The sequence below is a fragment of the Mustela nivalis genome, assembly GCF_964662115.1.
Source record: "Mustela nivalis genome assembly, chromosome: 4".
Classification (NCBI taxonomy): Eukaryota; Metazoa; Chordata; class Mammalia; order Carnivora; family Mustelidae; genus Mustela; species Mustela nivalis.
The window spans coordinates 136903241-136920857 of NC_139023.1; the positions used below are offsets into that span (position 1 = coordinate 136903241).

The 17617-nt window shown below is 35.0% G+C and overlaps 1 protein-coding gene across 5 annotated transcripts in view; it reads right to left on the reverse strand.

The window, feature by feature from the left end:
- The window catches only part of CBR4 (carbonyl reductase 4), a gene marked incomplete at its 5' end in the record, with an annotated part of 128671 nt that overhangs the window by 90949 nt on the left and 20105 nt on the right, over positions 1-17617 (reverse strand). Inside the window, 2 exons of one of the 5 annotated variants that reach the window (XR_014310770.1) lie at positions 14333-14901; positions 15109-16064. The exons of 2 other annotated variants lie outside the window; for them this stretch is intronic. Coding sequence is in view for 2 of the 3 variants with exons in the window: in XM_082727294.1 (XP_082583420.1) it covers positions 15886-16064 (179 nt within the window). Of the gene's footprint in view, positions 1-5323; positions 5376-14332; positions 14902-15106; positions 16065-17617 lie in introns of those variants that run through there. 2 more of the 5 variants (XM_082727296.1, XM_082727294.1) reach the window with 2 other exon arrangements.

A 17617-nucleotide genomic window follows, 5' to 3' on the forward strand; every position in this document is an offset into this window, starting at 1 on the left:
CATCCCACTAAGGTGGCCTCAGCAACGTGCACATCAGGACACTACTGGCCAGCACACACCACAGCTCCAGCCATCTCACCTAGAAGACACAGGCCAAAGCACCCTAGAACATTCCAGGCCTGCACCACTTTGGCTCCAGACAACCTGCACAGGCAACCGTGGCACACAGCACTACCTGCATTGGCTCCAGCTGTCCCAGAGCATCATGGCCCACAACCATTTCAGCTACAGATGTCCTACAGGGACACCCTTATGCAGAGCACCTTAGGACCTTACCCATCCATGCCCCGCCTCATAACCAGCCACCCTGCCAGATCATGCCCTATCCAGAGTGCCCCAGAACTCCCCAACCCATGCCCAATTCAGCTCCAGCTGCCTCACCAGGGTGTCATATAAAACAAGTGCCCTGGAACCAACGTGCACTTTGTCTTGGTTCTAGACACCTTGTCTGGGTGCCCCTGCACAGAGGACTCCAGGACACCCACTTCAGCTTCACCTATCAAAGTGCCCCAGGACTCCCTGGCTTAATACTAACTTCGGTTTCAGCTTTTCTGCTACAGCATCCTCTGCACAGAGAGCACTGGGACCACCCTGGCTCACATCAACTTCAGCTCCTGCCATCTCAGCAGGGCAGACCCAGTCCATGCCATGCCAACCAACCTAAGTCACCAAGTATACACAGTCTACATAAAGGATGATATACATAAGACCATTCCTTAAACATTAGGAAAAATAGCTATTCTGCCTAATTCACAGAAACAAACACAGAAAGTCAAGCAATATAAGGAGACAGAGGAATATGTTCCAAATGACAGAACAAGACAAAAAAGTAAAAAAAAAAAAAAAAAAAAAACTAAATAAAAAAAAGTTAAGAAATACACCTAATAAAGACTTTAAAGAAATGATCATAAAGATCCTCACCAGACTAGACAGAAGAGTGGATGAACTCACTTATAATATCAACACAGACAAAGAAAATATTTTTTACAATCAGAATTGAAGAATGTAAGTAAAATAAAAAATATACTAGGGGGAATCAACACTAAAATATGCAGAAGAACAGATCAGCTATCTGGCAGACTGGGTAATGTAAAGCACCCAAACTAAACAGCAAAACAAAGCAAAGAAAAGCAAAACAAAGCAAAGAGAATAAGAGATCTCTTAGATAACATCAAGCAAAAAAAAACCTTCATATTATAGGGGTGCCAGAATAAGGAGAGAAAGAGAGAGAGACAAAGGAGCAGAAAAATTATTTGAAGAAATAATAGCTGAAAACTTCCCTAACCTGGAAGGAAACACACACCCAGATTCAGGAAGCACAGAGTTTCAAACAAGCTGAACCCAAGGAGAGCCACACCATGACACATCATAATTAAAATGTCCGAGATTAAAGAGGGAATTTTATTTATTTATTTATTTTTTAAAAGAGGGAATTTTAAAAGCAGCAAGAGAGAAACATATAGTTATGAACAATGGAAATCAAATAAGGCTTTAAGCTGATGTTTCACCAAAAACCCTGCAGCCAGAAGGGAGTGCCATGATATACACAAAGTGATAAAAAGAAAAAACCTACAACCAAGAATATTCTATCCAGCAAGATTATCATTCAGAACTGAAGGACAGATACAGGGTTTCCCAGAAAAACAGAAGTTAAAGGAATTCATCACCACCAACCCAGCCTTATAAGAAATGTTAAAGGCACTTCTTTAAGTGAAAAAGAGAAGGCCATAATTCAAAGTAAGAAAATTGTTAATGTCAAATATGATAACACATACATAAAATACAGAGGAAATAAAAAAAATTTCTTTTAGAATGTGTTTGAACTATCAAACTTACTATAGACTACTATAGTATCAACTTACAATAGTAAGTGACTATCAACTTACTATAGACTACTATATATATTTAGGATGTTATAATACAAACCTCATGGTAACCACAAATGCAAAGTCTGTAATAGATACACACACAAAAAAGAAAGCATAGCACTAAAGAAAACCATCAATCACATGGAAAGAGGGTAAGAAAAGAACAAACAGAGAACCACAAAAATAAAAAAATTAACAAAACTTAATAAGTACATACCTACAGATAATTTCTTTATATGTGTATGGTCTAAACAGTCCAATCAAAAGACAAAGGAAGGCAGATTGAAGGGGGGAAAAATAGGAACCACATATATGCTGCCTACAAGAGACATCAGGTCTAAAGACACAAATTGAAAGTTAAGAGGACAGAAAAGATAGTGCATTCAAAGGGAAGAAGAAAAAAAAAAGCCAGGGTAGCAGGACTTGTTACCAACAAAATAGAATTTAAACCAAAGACTATAACATGAGACAAAGAAATGTCCCATGCCCCTAAAATGATAAAGGAATCAGTCCAACAGGAGAATATTACGATTGAAAATATCTATGAAACCAACATCGGAGTACCTAAATACATAAAGCAAATATTAACAGACTATAAAGAGAAAAACTAAAAGAAATACAGTAATAGTAGAGGACTTTAACATTCCATTTACATAAGTGAACAGATCATCCAGGCAGAAAATCAATATAGAAAAAGTGTCTTTGAACAACACATTAGACCACATGAACTTAATATAACCAACCTTCAATTCAAAAACAATAGAAAACACGTTCTCTTCAAATGCACATGGAATTCTCCAGAATCACATGTTAAGTAACAAAGCTTAATAAATTTAAAAAGACTAAAGTCATATCATGCATCTTTTCTAACCACAATGGTATGAAACTAGAAATCAATCACAAGGAAAAAAAAAAAATAGAAAAGCACTAACATGCAGAAGCTAAATAACATGCTACAAAACAATGAATGAATCAGACAACAAATCAAAGATGAAATAAAAAAATACACATAGACAAATTAAAATAGAAATATTATGGTCTAAAATCTTTGGGATGCAGCAAAAGCAGTTCCAACAGTAAATTTATAGTGATAGAGGCCTACCTCAAGAAATAAGAAAAATCTTAAACAATCTAGCCTTACACCAAATGAATTAGAAAAAGAGAAACAAAGCTCAAATTTAGTAGAAGGAAAGAAAAATAAAGCTCAGAGAAGAAATGAATGAAACAGAGACAAAAACAAATAAAAACCCAAAAAATATCAATGAAACCAAGAGCTGCTGCTTTGAAAAGATAAAGAAAATTGATAAACCTTAAGCCAATAAAGGGAAAAAAGAGAGAACCTGAATACATATAATTAAAAAGGAAAGAAAAGAAATAACTACCAACACCACAGAAATACAGGAATTATAAGAGACTACTATAAAAAATTATATGCCAACAAAGTGGATAATGGAGAAGAAATGGATAAATTCCTAGAATATTCTAAAACAAAATCAGAAAGAGATAGAAAATCTGAACATTCAAATTACTAGGAACAAAAATGAACCAGTAAGCCAAAAACTCCCAAAAAACAAGAGTCCATGGCAAGATGGATTCACAGGTTAATATTATTAAACAATTAAAAAAGAGTTGGGGGGAAGGGGACCTGGGTGGCTGAGTCAGTTAAGTGGTCAACTCTTCATTTTGGCTCAGGTCATTATCTTGGGATCCTGAGATTGAGGATTGGGGATTGGGATCCTGTGTGCTCAGCAGGGAGTCTGTCTGAGGATTCTCTCTCTCCCTCTCCCTTGCCCCTCCCCTTGCTTGAGCTCTCCTTCCCTAAAACAAATAAATAAAACAAACCTTTAAAAGAAAATACAGTTAATACCTATTCTTAAACTATTCTAAAAAGCAGAAAAGGAGGTTTCCAAATGTATTCTATGAGGCCAGCATTCTCCTGATGCCAAAACCAGACAAGAACACTGCAAAAAAGAAAACTACAGGCCAATATCGCTGATGAACATACATGCAAACATCCTCAACAAAATATTAGCAAATTGCATTCAAAAATACATTATAGGATCAATCACCATGATCAAGTGGGATTTACTCCAGGGATGCAAGGCTGGTTCAATATTCATATATCAATTAATGTAATATACTGCATTAACCAAATGAAGGATAAAAATCATGACCATCTCAAGTAGCTCCATGAAGTAGAAGATGGTGGGTGGCTGAGTATGAGGACCCTAGGCTCACCTCATACCATGAATACAAGTAGATGTTATCAAATCATCCAAAATTCCCCAGAAATTGACCTGAAGACCAGAAGAACAAACCCCACAACTAAAGACAGAGAAGCCACATCAAAGAGGCCAGGAGTGCAGTGATGCTGAATGGGAGAGATAAAGATAGCAGCCACAGAGGTGGGGAGGGAATTGTGGTCACAGAGGAAGGCAAGAGACAGACTACTACATACACAGAGGAAGGCAGAAGACAGAGTGCAAAGGGAAGACAAATCCCAAGAGCAATTGGCTTAGAACTTGAGAGAGCCCAAATTCCATGAGTTCTTGCAACCAACAGGGCTTAAAGCCAAGAGTTTTTTTTTTTTTTTTTTAAAGATTTTATTTATTTATTTGTCAGAGAGAGAGAGCGAGCGAGAGCGAGCGCAGGCAGACAGAGTGGAAGGCAGAGTCAGAGGGAGAAGCAGGCTCCCTGCGGAGCAAGGAGCCCGATGCGGGACTCGATCCCAGGACGCTGGGATCATGACCTGAGCCGAAGGCAGCTGCTTAACCACTGAGCCACCCAGGCGTCCCAAAAGCCAAGAGTTTTAAACGTCACCATGCTTGGCTATGGGAGAACTTACAGGCACTGGGGCTGCTCCTGGAGAAAAGCAGGGCAAACAGCCTGTGAATGTACAGCATTAAAAAAAACAGTGATCTGTTTCAGACCTAAAGACACTTGTTGATTAAAAGTGAGGGGATGGAGAAACATCTATCATGCAAATGGATATCAAAAGAAAGACAAAGTAGGAATACTTATATGAGACAAAAGGAAACCTTAAAACAAAGACTTTAACAAGAGACAAAGGACACTATATAATAATAAAGAGAATAATCTAACAAGAAGATATAACAACTATAAATATTTGTCCACCCAATGTGGGAGAACCCAAAAAAAATAAAACAGTTAACAACAAATATAAAGGAACTAACGGGCAATAATAAAATAGTAAGGGACATTAACACCCCACTTACATTGATGGACAGATCATCTAAACAGAAAATCAACATTGAAAAAATGGTTTTGAAGAACACACTGGAACATACGGATTTAACAGACATATACAGAACATTCCATCCTAAAACAGCAGAAAACACATTCTTTTTCAAGTGCACATGGAACATTTTTCAGAATAGATCACATATTAGGCAACAAAACAAGCCTCAACAAATTAAAGAAGATCAAAGTCATACCATGCATTTTTTCTGACCACAATGAAACTAGAAGTCGATCACAAGAAAAAACCTGAAAAGAACACAAATACATGGGGCGCCTGGGTGGCTCAGTGGGTTAAGCCGCTGCCTTCGGCTCAGGTCATAATCTCAGGGTCCTGGGATCGAGTCCCGCATCCGGCTCTCTGCTCAGCAGGGAGCCTGCTTCCTCCTCTCTCTCTCTCTGCCTGCCTCTCTGCCTACTTGTGATCTCTCTCTGTCAAATAAATAAATAAAAATCTTAAAAAAAAAAAAGAACACAAATACATGAAGGTTAAGTAACATGCTACTAAACAACGAATGGATCAAACAGAAATAAGAAATAAAAAAGTACAAATAAAAATTAAAACACAAAGGTTCAGACGCCCAGGTAGCTCAGTTGGTTAAGTGTCTGCCTTTGACTCAGGTCATGCATGATCTCAGGGTTCTGGGATCTAGTCCTGCATTGGGCTCCTTGCTCAGTGGGGAGCCTGCTTCTCCCTCTGCCCCTGCCTGTCACTCCCCCTGCTTTCATGCTCACTCACTTGCTCTTTCTCTCTCTCTGATAAATAAGTAAGTAAATAAAATCTTTAGAAAACTCAAAGGTTAAAAACCTTTGGGATGCAGCAGAAGCAATCCTAAGAGGGAAGTTTATACCAATACAGGTCTACCTCGAGAAGCAAGAAAAATCTTGAACAACCTAACCTTTCATCTAAAGGAGCTAGGAAAAAAAAAATATAAAACCAGCAGAAAGAAGAAAATAATTAAGATTAGAGCAGAAATAAATGATACAAAAGCTTAAAAAAGATTTATGAAACCAGGATTTGGGTTCTGTGGGGGGAAAAAACATAAAATAAAACTGATAAATTGTAGCCAGAGTCATTAAGAAAAAAGGAGAAAAGACCCAAATAAATAAAATCACAAATGAGAGAAGGGAAATAATACCACACTAATACAATTACAAGAAAATACTGTGAAATATTATATGCCTAGAAGAAATGCATAAATTCCTAGAAATAAAACCTACCGAAACTGAAACAGGACGAAATAGAAAATTTGAACAGACTGGTTACCAGAAAAAGAATTGAGTCAGTAATCAAAAAACTCCCAACAAACAAAAGTCCAATAGCAGATGAATTCTACCAAAATTTAAAGAAAATTTAATACTTATTCCATTATTCTCAAATAATTCCAAAAAATAGAAAAGGAAGGAAAACTTCCAAATTCATTCTATGAGGCCAGCAATTACCCTGATACCAAAACCAGATAAAGAAACCACACACAAAAAAGAGAACTACAGGCCAGTATCTCCAACGAACATGAACATAAAAATCCTCAATAAAACACTAGCAAACCAAGTCCAACAATATATTAAAAAATCATTTACCACAACCAAGTGGGATTTACTCCTGGGCTGCAAGGGTTCACTATTTGCAAATCAATCAATCTGACAAATCACATGAATAAGAGAAAGGATAAGAACCATATGATCATTTCCCTATATGCATTAAAAAGCATTTCACAAAGTACAACATCCATACATAATAAAAACCCACAACAAAGTAGGTTTAAAGGGAACACACCTCAAAATAATAAAGGCCATATATGATAAACCCACAAATGATATCATCCTCAATGGGGAAAAACTGAAAGTCTTTCCCCTAAGGTCAGGAACAAGACAAAGATGTTCACTCTCATCACTTTTCTTAATTTAATCAATTAACATATAATGTATTATTTGTTTCAGGGGGTACAGGTCTGTGATTAATCAGTCTTATATAATACCTAGTGCTCATTATGACATACACTCTCCTCAATGTCCATCACCAGTTACCCTAACCCCGCACCCTCCTCCCCTCCAGCAGCCCTCAGTTTATTTCCTAAGATTAAGAGTCTCTTATAGTTTGTCTCCCTCTCTGGTTTCATCTTGTTTCATTTTTTCCTATCTTTCCCTATGATCTTCTGCCTTGTTTCTTAAATCCCACATAACAGTGAGATCATATGATAATTGTCTTTCTCTGACTAACTTACTTTGCTTAGCTTAAGAACCCTCTAGTTCCATTCACGTCATTGCAAATGGCAAGATTTCAAATTTTTATGGCTGCATAATATTCCATTGTAGTTATATACCATAACTTAACCCATTCATCTGTTGATGGACATCTGGGAACTCTCACCATTTTTACTCAACATAGTACTGGAAGTCCTAACCACAGCAATCAGAAAACAAAAAGAATAAAAGGCATCCAAATTGGTAAGGAAAAAGTAAAATTCTCACTTTTTGCAGATGACCTTAAAGAGTCTACCACAAACCACGAGAACTAAATTCAGTAAACCACAAGAACAAATTCAGTAAAGTAGCAGATTACAAAATTAGTATAACAGAAATCTGTTGCATTTCTATATACCAGTAATGAAACAACAGAAAAACAAATTAAGAAAATAATCCCATGTACAACTATACCAAAAATAATAAGATACCTTAGGAATAAACCTAACCAAAGAGGTGAAAGACCCATCTTCTGAAAACTACAAAACAGAGATGAAAGAAATTGAAAACAATAGAGAGAAATGCAAAGACATTCCATACTCATGGATTAAAAGAACAAATACTGTTAAAATGTTTATACTACACAAGCAATCTACACATTTAATGCAATCCCTATCAAAATACGACCAGCATTTTTCACAGAACTAGAACAATCCTAAAATTTGTATGGAACCACTAAAGAACCTGAATAGCCAAAACAATCTTGAAAAAGAAAAGCGAAGCTGGAGGCATCACGGTTCTGGATTTCAGGCTGTATTACAAAGCGGTAGTAATCAAAACAGTATGGTACCGGCACAAAAAACAGACACGTAGGTCAACAGAACAAAACAAAAAATACAGAAGTAAACACAAAATTATATGATAAATTAATCTTTGACAAAGCAGGAAAGAATATTCAATGGGAAAGAGAGTCTCTTCAACAAATGGTGTTGGGAAAACTGGACAGCTACATGCAAAAGAATGAAACTGAAACACTTTTTTACACCACACACAAAAATAAATTCAAAATGGATTAAAAACCTAAATGCAAGACCTAAAACCATAAAAACTCCTAGAGGAGAGTACAAGCAGTAATTTCTCTGACCCTGGCCATAAAAACTATTTTCTAGATATGTTCCCTGAGGCAAGGGAAACAAAAGTAAAAAATAAACTATTGGGAGGGGAAAACTGAAAGATTTTCCCCTAAGGTCAGAAACACGACAAAGATGTCTACTCTCGCCACTTTTATTCAACATAGTACTGGAAGTCCTAGCCACAGCAATCAGACAACAAAAAGAAATAAAAGACATCCAAATTAGTAAGGAAAAAGTAAAGTTTTCACTCTTTGCAACTATGAAGCTATACATAGAAAACTCGAAAGATTATACCAAAAAACTGAAAGAACTAATAAATTCAGTAAAGTAGCAGGATATAAAATCAATGTCCAGAAATTAGCTGCATTTCTATGCACTAATAATGAAGCAGAAGAGAGAGAAATCAAGGAATCGATCCCATTTACAACTGCATCAAAAACCATAAGATATCTAGGAATAAACTCAAACAAAGAGATAAAGGATCTGTACTCTGAAAACTAGAGAGCATTTATGTAAGAAGCTGAGGAAGACAAAAAGAAATGGAAAATGTTCCATGCTCATGCACTGAAGAAAAAATACTGGTAAAGTGGCTAGGCTACTTAGAGCAATCTATACATTCAATGCAATCCCTATCAAAATACAACCAGGATTTTTTACACAGCTGGAATAAATAATCCTAAAAATTATATGGAACCAAAAAAGACCTCGAGTAGCCAAAGGAATGTTGAAGAAGAAAAACAAAGCTGGAGGCTTCACAATTTCAGACTTTAGGCTGTATTACAAAGCTGTAATTATTAGGACAGTATGGTACTGGCACAAAAACAGACACATCGACCAATGGAACAGAATAGAACCTAAAAATGGATCCTCAACTCTACTGTCAACTAATCTTAGACAAACAAGGAAAGAATATCCAGTGGAAAAAAGACAGTCCCTTCAACAATCAGTATTGGGAAAATTGGACAGCCGCATGCAGAGGAATGAAACTGGACCACTTTCTTACACCATATAAAAATAAACTCAAAAAGACGCTTGGGTGGCACAAATTGGTGCGGCCACTCTGAAAAACAGTATGGAAGTTCCTCAAAAAGTTAAAAACAGAATTAACCTAAGATCCAGCAACTGCACTCCAGCTATTTACCCCAAAATACAAAACACTAATTCAAAGGGACATGCACCTCTATGTTTAAAGCAGCATTATTTCAAATTGCCTGGATATGGAAGCAGCCCACAAGTCCACTGATGAATGGATAAAGAAGATGAGATAGACAGATAAATACATGTAAATATAGGTATACAGATATAAATATATCTACAATGGAATATTATATAGCCATAAAAAATAAAGAAATCTTGCCATTTGCAATGACATGGATAGAGCTAGAGAGTATACTACTAAGTGAAATAAGTTAGTCAAAGAAAGACAAATACCATATGATTTCACTCGTATGTGGAATTTAAGAAACAAAACAAACGAGCAAAGGTGAAAAAAAGAGAAGCAAACCAAGAAACACACTCTTAACTACAGAGAAAAACTAATGATTATCAGAGGGGAGTTGGATGAAAGAATGGGTGAAATAGGTGATGGGGATTAAGGAATACACTTGTGATGAGCACCAGATTATTAAAATTAAAACTTTTTAAAAAATCATATCATCTCAACGGGTGCAGAAAAAGTACCTGACAAAATTCAATCCTCATTCATAATCCACCCTGAACAAAGTGGGTTTAGAGAGAACATAAGAAAGGCCATGTATGAAAAACCCACAGCTAATATATTCAATGGTGAAAAATTAAGGATGAAAAAGTTCTAAGATTGAGAGTAAGACAAGGATATCCTTTCTCACCCCATTTATTCTACACAATACTTAAAGTCCCAGCAACAGCAATCAGACAAGAAACAAAAAATCCACACTGAAAGGAAAGAGTTAAGCTGTCAATATCTGCAAATGTAATATATGGAAAATCCTGAAGATCCACTAAAAAACTACAGAACTGATAAATGAATTCAGTAAAGTTGTAGGCAACAAAATTAATATAAAGAAATCTGTCACATTTCTATACACTAACACTGAAGTCGCAGAAAGAGGAAATAAGAAAACATTTCCATTTGCACCAAAAAGAAAATACATAAGAATAAACTTAACACGGATGCGAAAGACCTATTCTGTGACAACTATAAAACACTCATGAAAGAAACTAAAGATGCCAAATAAATGGAAAGCGAGTCCATGTTAATGGGCTGGCAAAACTAATATTGTTAAAATTGTCCATGTTACTGATTCAGTGCAACCTATCAAAATACCAAGAGTGTTTTTCACAGAACTAGAAAAAAAAAATACTAAAATTTGGATGGAACCACAGAAGATGCCAAACAGCCAAAATAATCTTAAGAAAGAAAAAAGTTGGAGGTATCACAATCCCAGATTTCACACTATATTACAAAGCTACGGTAATCAAAACAGAATGGCACTAGCAAAAGACGCACAGATCAAGAGAACAGAATAGAGAACTCAGGAAAAAACCCGCACTTATTCGATCAATTAATCTATGGCAAAGATGATAAAAGTATACAATGAAGAAAAGACAGTCCTCAATAAAAGATGTTGGGAAAACTCAACAGCTACACTGAAAAGAATAAAACTGGACCACCTTCTAAAAATTTATTATCTCAGAGAGAGAAAGTGAGCACGTGAATAGGGGGAGGGAAAGGGTAGAGTGAGAGAAACCTCAAGCAGACTCCCTCCTGAGCAGAACTCAACATGGGGCTCAACCACTTTCTTACACAATACATAAACTCAAAATGACATAAAGGCCTACATGGGAGATCTGAAACCATAAAACTCCTAAAAGAAAACACAGGCAGTGGGCGCCTGGATGGCTCAGTAGGTTAAAGTCTCTGCCTTCAGCTCAGGTCATGATCTCAGGGTCCTGGGATCCAGCCCCGCATCGGGCTCTCTGCTAGGTAGGGAGTCTGCTTCCCCCTCTCTCTCTGCCTGCCTCTCTGCCTACTCATAATCTCCATCTGTCAAATAAATAAATAAAATCTTAAAAAAAAAAAAAAAAGAAAACACAGGCAGTAATTAATACCCTGGACATCAGTCTTAGCAATATTTTTCTAGATAAGTCTTCTCAGGCAAAGAAAACAAAAGCAAAAATAAACTATTAGGACATCAAACTAAAAAGCTTTTGCACAGGAAAAATTTAAAAATCAACAAAACCAAAGGCAACTTACTGAGTGGGATAAAATATATGCAAATGATATATCCAATACAGGATTAATATCCAATATGTATAAGGAACTTACATAACTCAACACCAAAAATACCCCCAAATAATCCCTTTAAAAATGGGCAGATGACCTGAATGAACATTTTTTCAAAGAAGACATACAGATGGTCAAGAGACATATGAAAAGATGCTCAACATCACTAATTATCAGGAAAATGTAAATCAAAGCTACAATGAGATAGCAACTTACACCTGTCAGAATGGCTAAAATCAAAATGACAAGAAAAAACAAGAGCTGACAAGGATGTAGAGAAAAAGAAACCCTTGTACACTGTTGGTGGGTTGTAAATTGGTGCAGCCACTGCTAATAACAGTATGGAGGTTCCTCAAAAAACTAAAAACTGAAATACCGTATTATCCAGTAATTCCACTACTAGGTATTTACCCAGAGAAAATGAGAACATTAATTGAAAAAGATATATGTGCCCTATGCTTACTGCAGCATTATTTGCAACAGCCAAAATATGAAAGCAACCCAAATGCCCATCAAAGAGGAATAGAAAAATAAAATGTGGTGTATATATACACAATGGAATATTATTCAGCCACAAAAAGAATGGTATCTTGCCACTGGTGACACCATGAATGGATCTAGAGGGTATTATCCTAAGTGAGATAAGTCAGAGAAAGACAAATAATATAGGAGTTCACTTATATGTGGAATCAAAACACACACACACACACACACACACACACAAAGCAAAAAACATGCCCTAAATACAGAGGTCATATCAATGGGGGGAGGTAGGCAAAATGAGTGAAGAGGAATGGGAGGTACCGGCTTTCAATAACCAAATGAATAAATCACAGGAATGAAAGGTACAATATAAGGGAATACAGTCAATGGTATTATAATAGTGTTATATGGTAACAGACGGTAGCTGCAGTTTTGGTGAGCAGAACATAACATATAAAGTTATTGAATTACTGAAACTAATCCAATACTGTGTGTTAACCACACTTCAACTAAAAGAACTATTTTTTTTCAATTAAAAAAAAGTTCTACAGGTAATACGGATAACCACCCCCGTTTGGGTTATTAGCCCAAGAATTCTAAGCCAAATTCCTGGTAATTACTTGAACTAAGGTATCCTGCCTAACACAAAACAATTGATTGACTTAAGATCGCAAATTCAATTTTAAATGGAAAGTACACATCAAAATCAGAGATAAATTACCAAAAAAGATAAATTATCAAAAAAGATTAAGTCACAGGGATTTGATAAAAAAAAAAAAAATAGTATTCCAGGATGCATACTGAGAGAACAAATGTATCTCAGTGACTATCACCAACTATAGCACAGAGTAATGGACTCCTGAATGGATCTTGAATCAAAAAATCATAGTGGTTTATCAGTTATTTATGGAGCATATCCAGTGTACTCAGGGATGACTAGGCAAAGTGGGGGTATCAAAAGAAGTTCCAGATATTTAGCAGGTATTCAACCAATATTTGAGTTCAGTAGCTAAATAAATGAAAACACAGTATGGTCTCTACCCTCAGGAGCTTACAATGTAGTAGAAAGATAAAACAAATATAAAAGAACTTTAATTATTAAATAATTTGTATACAGTTTACCCTTGAACAATGCAGAAGGTTGGGGCACTGATCACCCGCACAATCTAAAATTCACCTATAACTGATGCCCAAGAACATAATCATTAATAGCCTACTGTTGACTGGAAGCCTTCCCAATAACGTAAATAGTGAACACATTTTTTGTAAGATGTATATATTCTGATTCTCATAATAAAGCTAGAGAAAATATTAAAATCATAAAATACATTTACAATAGTGTACTATAAAATATGCCCATTTAAGTGGACCCACACAGCGCAAAACCATGTTGTTCAAAGGTCAACTGTATGTATATCAAGTTGTTAAGAAATCACAGAAGTTCTTGAATGGCTGAACATACACAACAGCTGCCAACTGATTTGAGCAACAGGACACAAGTATTAAATTACAAGTTCTACCAGGTCCATGAAAGTAAGTGAATTCACCTGGAGTGAAAAAGTGAAGGCTTATTTTGCCTATTTCAAAATCTCTTCCCATATTATACTACTTTGATATGGCCTGTGTGAGGGAGATGTATCAGTTAAAAAGGTTTAAATATACACTCTTAAAGGTTAAACCTATCTGTAGCTTAATGTCACTAATTGAATGAAATATATTGGTTTCTTCCTCATCACCAGTCAGATCACCCTCACTGATGATTTCAAAGATGAAGTATCCGGAGAAGGAAATTCTAACCTGAGGAGGATGTTATGTGAAGAAATGCAGGTAGCTAAAGGTGTGCCAGTGAGGCAGCATTAGAAAAATGGCCTACTTTGTCTCCACAGACTCTCCTACCTTAAAAGCATCAGCTACAGCGTTTGAAACCATCCTCACTGCTCCATTTCTTTTATGTGCCTAGAACCGTTAATGCTTGATAAATCCTACATATTACCATGCTTGCATTTAGTAAACAGTTTGATTAATAATACTCATTTTACTCACACTTAATAAATTAATAACTTCCTCACTCTTTTTACTCTCTAAGTAAAAATTATTTTGAAGATAAATTTAAAATAATTTTTGAGTCAGGAAGCTTGATGTAGAATTTAGATCTTTTATTACCTTTTACTTTATTTATTTTTATTATCTTTATCACATTGCATTTATTTAGTACAACCTCCTCACACCTTTGCACTGACTTGCAATATAAAATTAAATCTGTTTAAATAAAATAATGTTCCGTGCTAATAAAACTCTAAAAGATTACTTTTTAAAATGCAGTAAATATTTAAAACATATTTTGAAATGATAAATAATAAAAATCAACATGAAAACAGTGACATTATCCTCCACATTATTTAAAATATCATATTATTCCCCACAAAAGAATTCAATATGAGAGTTCAATGCAAAACAAATATTGCCTGATATTTTACATTCAGTTTGTGTCTTTACTTCTATTCTCAGGCAGATATTTTCTCTTAAAAGTAATGCTTTAACTGTTCCTTATGAATACATCTTATTCATTGCTACTGCATATTTATTTATCATTTTTTGATGACTCAGTAGTAATTAATTATTACTGTAATTAATTACATATTTCTGTAATTAAGCATTTCTGAAGTTTAAGGGTAAAAAAATCGTATTATATTCAATCATACAAAATACTCTTGATTTTTTTTTTTAAGATTTTATTTATTTATTTGACAGATAGAGGTCACAAGTAGGCAGAGAGGCAGGCAGAGAGAGAAGGGGAAGCAGGCTCCCTGCTGAGCAGAAAGCCCGACTCAGGGCTCGATCCCAGAACCCTGGGATCATGACCTGAGCCGAAGGCAGAGGCTTTAACCCACTGAGCCACCCAGGCACCCCAAAATACTCTTGATTTTTTAAATGTCATTATTTGTTATACTATTTTTAAGTAGTTTGCTAAACTGAGTGTTACACAAAAAAACTACTTCTATTTCCTAAGTTGATAAGAACTCAGCTCATTCCTATACCAGATCTTAAAACCTTAAGGGTTAATCTTTATCATCTTTGAGAATTTCTAAAGAATCAGTCAACTATACCGCATCTGTATTTGTGAATTTGTATTTGTGAATTATTTTGTCTAGCCGCTTCATCAGGAATAATGCACTCAAAGAAACCAGGCTCTAAATTCATGCCAAACTGATCATTTTTTTTCAACCCGTATAAATACTGTTCTTCTAAGGTATATGGAAAAGGAATATAATGTGTAACTGGCAGGACTGCTAAAGTACTGACAACTAAATAATATCCTATAAATACTCCTATCTTAGCAATGGCCCAAATGTTAACTTCTAGAGAATTTTGACTGATACAATAAAATAATTCATGCCCAATTAGATTATATAATTTTTGCACTTTTGAGACCAAAAATACAAATTAGTGTCCATTTATATCATTTGCAAATGTCTATATACTAAAATTGCTAGAGCCTATATAAGGTACATAACACTTAGAAAACACAAATGGTTAGACAGTGCTCTTTTCAGATACATTCATATAAAGATGAAAATCAATACTTGTATCATCAATAGCTCTAATTAGCAAATGTCACCCGCACAGGTATGACTGTCAATAGCCAAACTGTACCCTTGATTATAATCACTATTGTAACTGAATAATCTGTAAATCATATCATGAGTTGTAATCCCCCATCCACTACCAGAACATGCCCTGTAATATATGGTGATTCTAAAAGAAACACAACCGCATGTGCCACATCAATAGGTTCTCCAAACCTCCCAAGAGGGATACTTTTCTTTAAATGTTCTTCTTTCAAGTCTTTCGTCATATCTGTGTGAACAAATCCTAAAAGAGAAATGTTTATTTAGTTGAAAAGAGTAGGCACCAAGCCGTCTGCTCAATTTTAAACAAAAATAAATTTGCTCCTGATAATTTTGAGATTATTAACAAACTTGTTTTGGAAATACAGAGTTCTGCTAGCAATCAAGCAACCAAGTCTACATTTTTATTCAATTTAACTCAATGAAAATTTACTGAACACCAACACATGTGACTCCCAAATAACTGGCCCAACTCCTAGCACAATATAAGTGGGTAGATACAAACATGAAAATTCATTCCTTGGGGAACCTGTAGTTTATGAAGAAACACACACCTGTATCCCTAAATATAATAAAAGGTCATCTGGTGAATACCCTTATACATAAAGTACCACAAAGAAGGAATTTTCACTTGATTGGGAGTAGAGGGGTAATAGGGTTAGAGGGAAAAAAGCGGTCACATAAACTGATGAGGCACTTCTGACAAAAATTAGTTTTGTTTGCTATAGCTAAGATAGCTGATGATGAGAAAGACCAGTATTTCCAATATTCATATAAGAAAAAAATCTTATGGCATGATCCTATTGTGATGCAAGTATATACTGAAAATTCAAACTTTTACATGGCATTGGTTTTCTAAAGTATATGGTTCTGTGGTATAAAGTACCACATAATATATTAGACAACCAATTCTAAATGATTCATATCATAGATCTATGCCAGAACTATAAATTTATTAAGAAAATCTTGTGAGATCAGTCTGAGATGAACACATATTACCAATACTCAACTTAAAAAAATCAGTATACTGTACACAACTCATTTAAAACTTTTAAAGAAGAGAACAAATAATTAATCCTCATGAAATTAATAAAAAAAGATATTTTTTTAATTTTAAGGTCACGAAAAATACATCGACTAAAAGTCAGACATGTGAAGTGTAGTTCAATGTGCAACCTCAAAAAGTTTTCAAAAGAAAAAAAAACAGTTTTCAGACTGGCTTGTGTTAAAATTAAATCATTTTAATTCAAACTGTAAATTAATCTAAATACGCTGCCATTTGAAGTATGAGGATAAATGTGAACTAAACACTGTACTAAGAATTAACATAAGGTCACTGGTTTATTATGTAATACTATGTTCTTATTTAATTTTTCTTTGCCTTAGGTTTCACTTACAAATTTTTAAAATTTCCTTAAAAGTCTAATAAGAAACAATCACAGATTTTCCTAACATGAAGCCTGCAACAGTGACAGCTTTCTTATGGAAGAACTAGAAACAAGCTGAGTATCTTTCAAAAAGAAGCGGTTTAAAGAAATCCTGGTACAGCCATACTGTAGAATAATATGCATCTATTAAAAATGAATCTACGAAGGACTTTTAAAGAGGAAAATAGTATTTGCCTATTAAAAATGAGGTTACAAATGCATTATAACCCCATTAAAAAGAAAACAAAATATGTATATACTAATGACTAAAACAACCACCAAATATTAACAGTGATTATCACTAAATACTAGAATTACAAGTGATGATTTTTACTTTCTTCTCTGGATTTGTCTATACTTTCCAAATTGT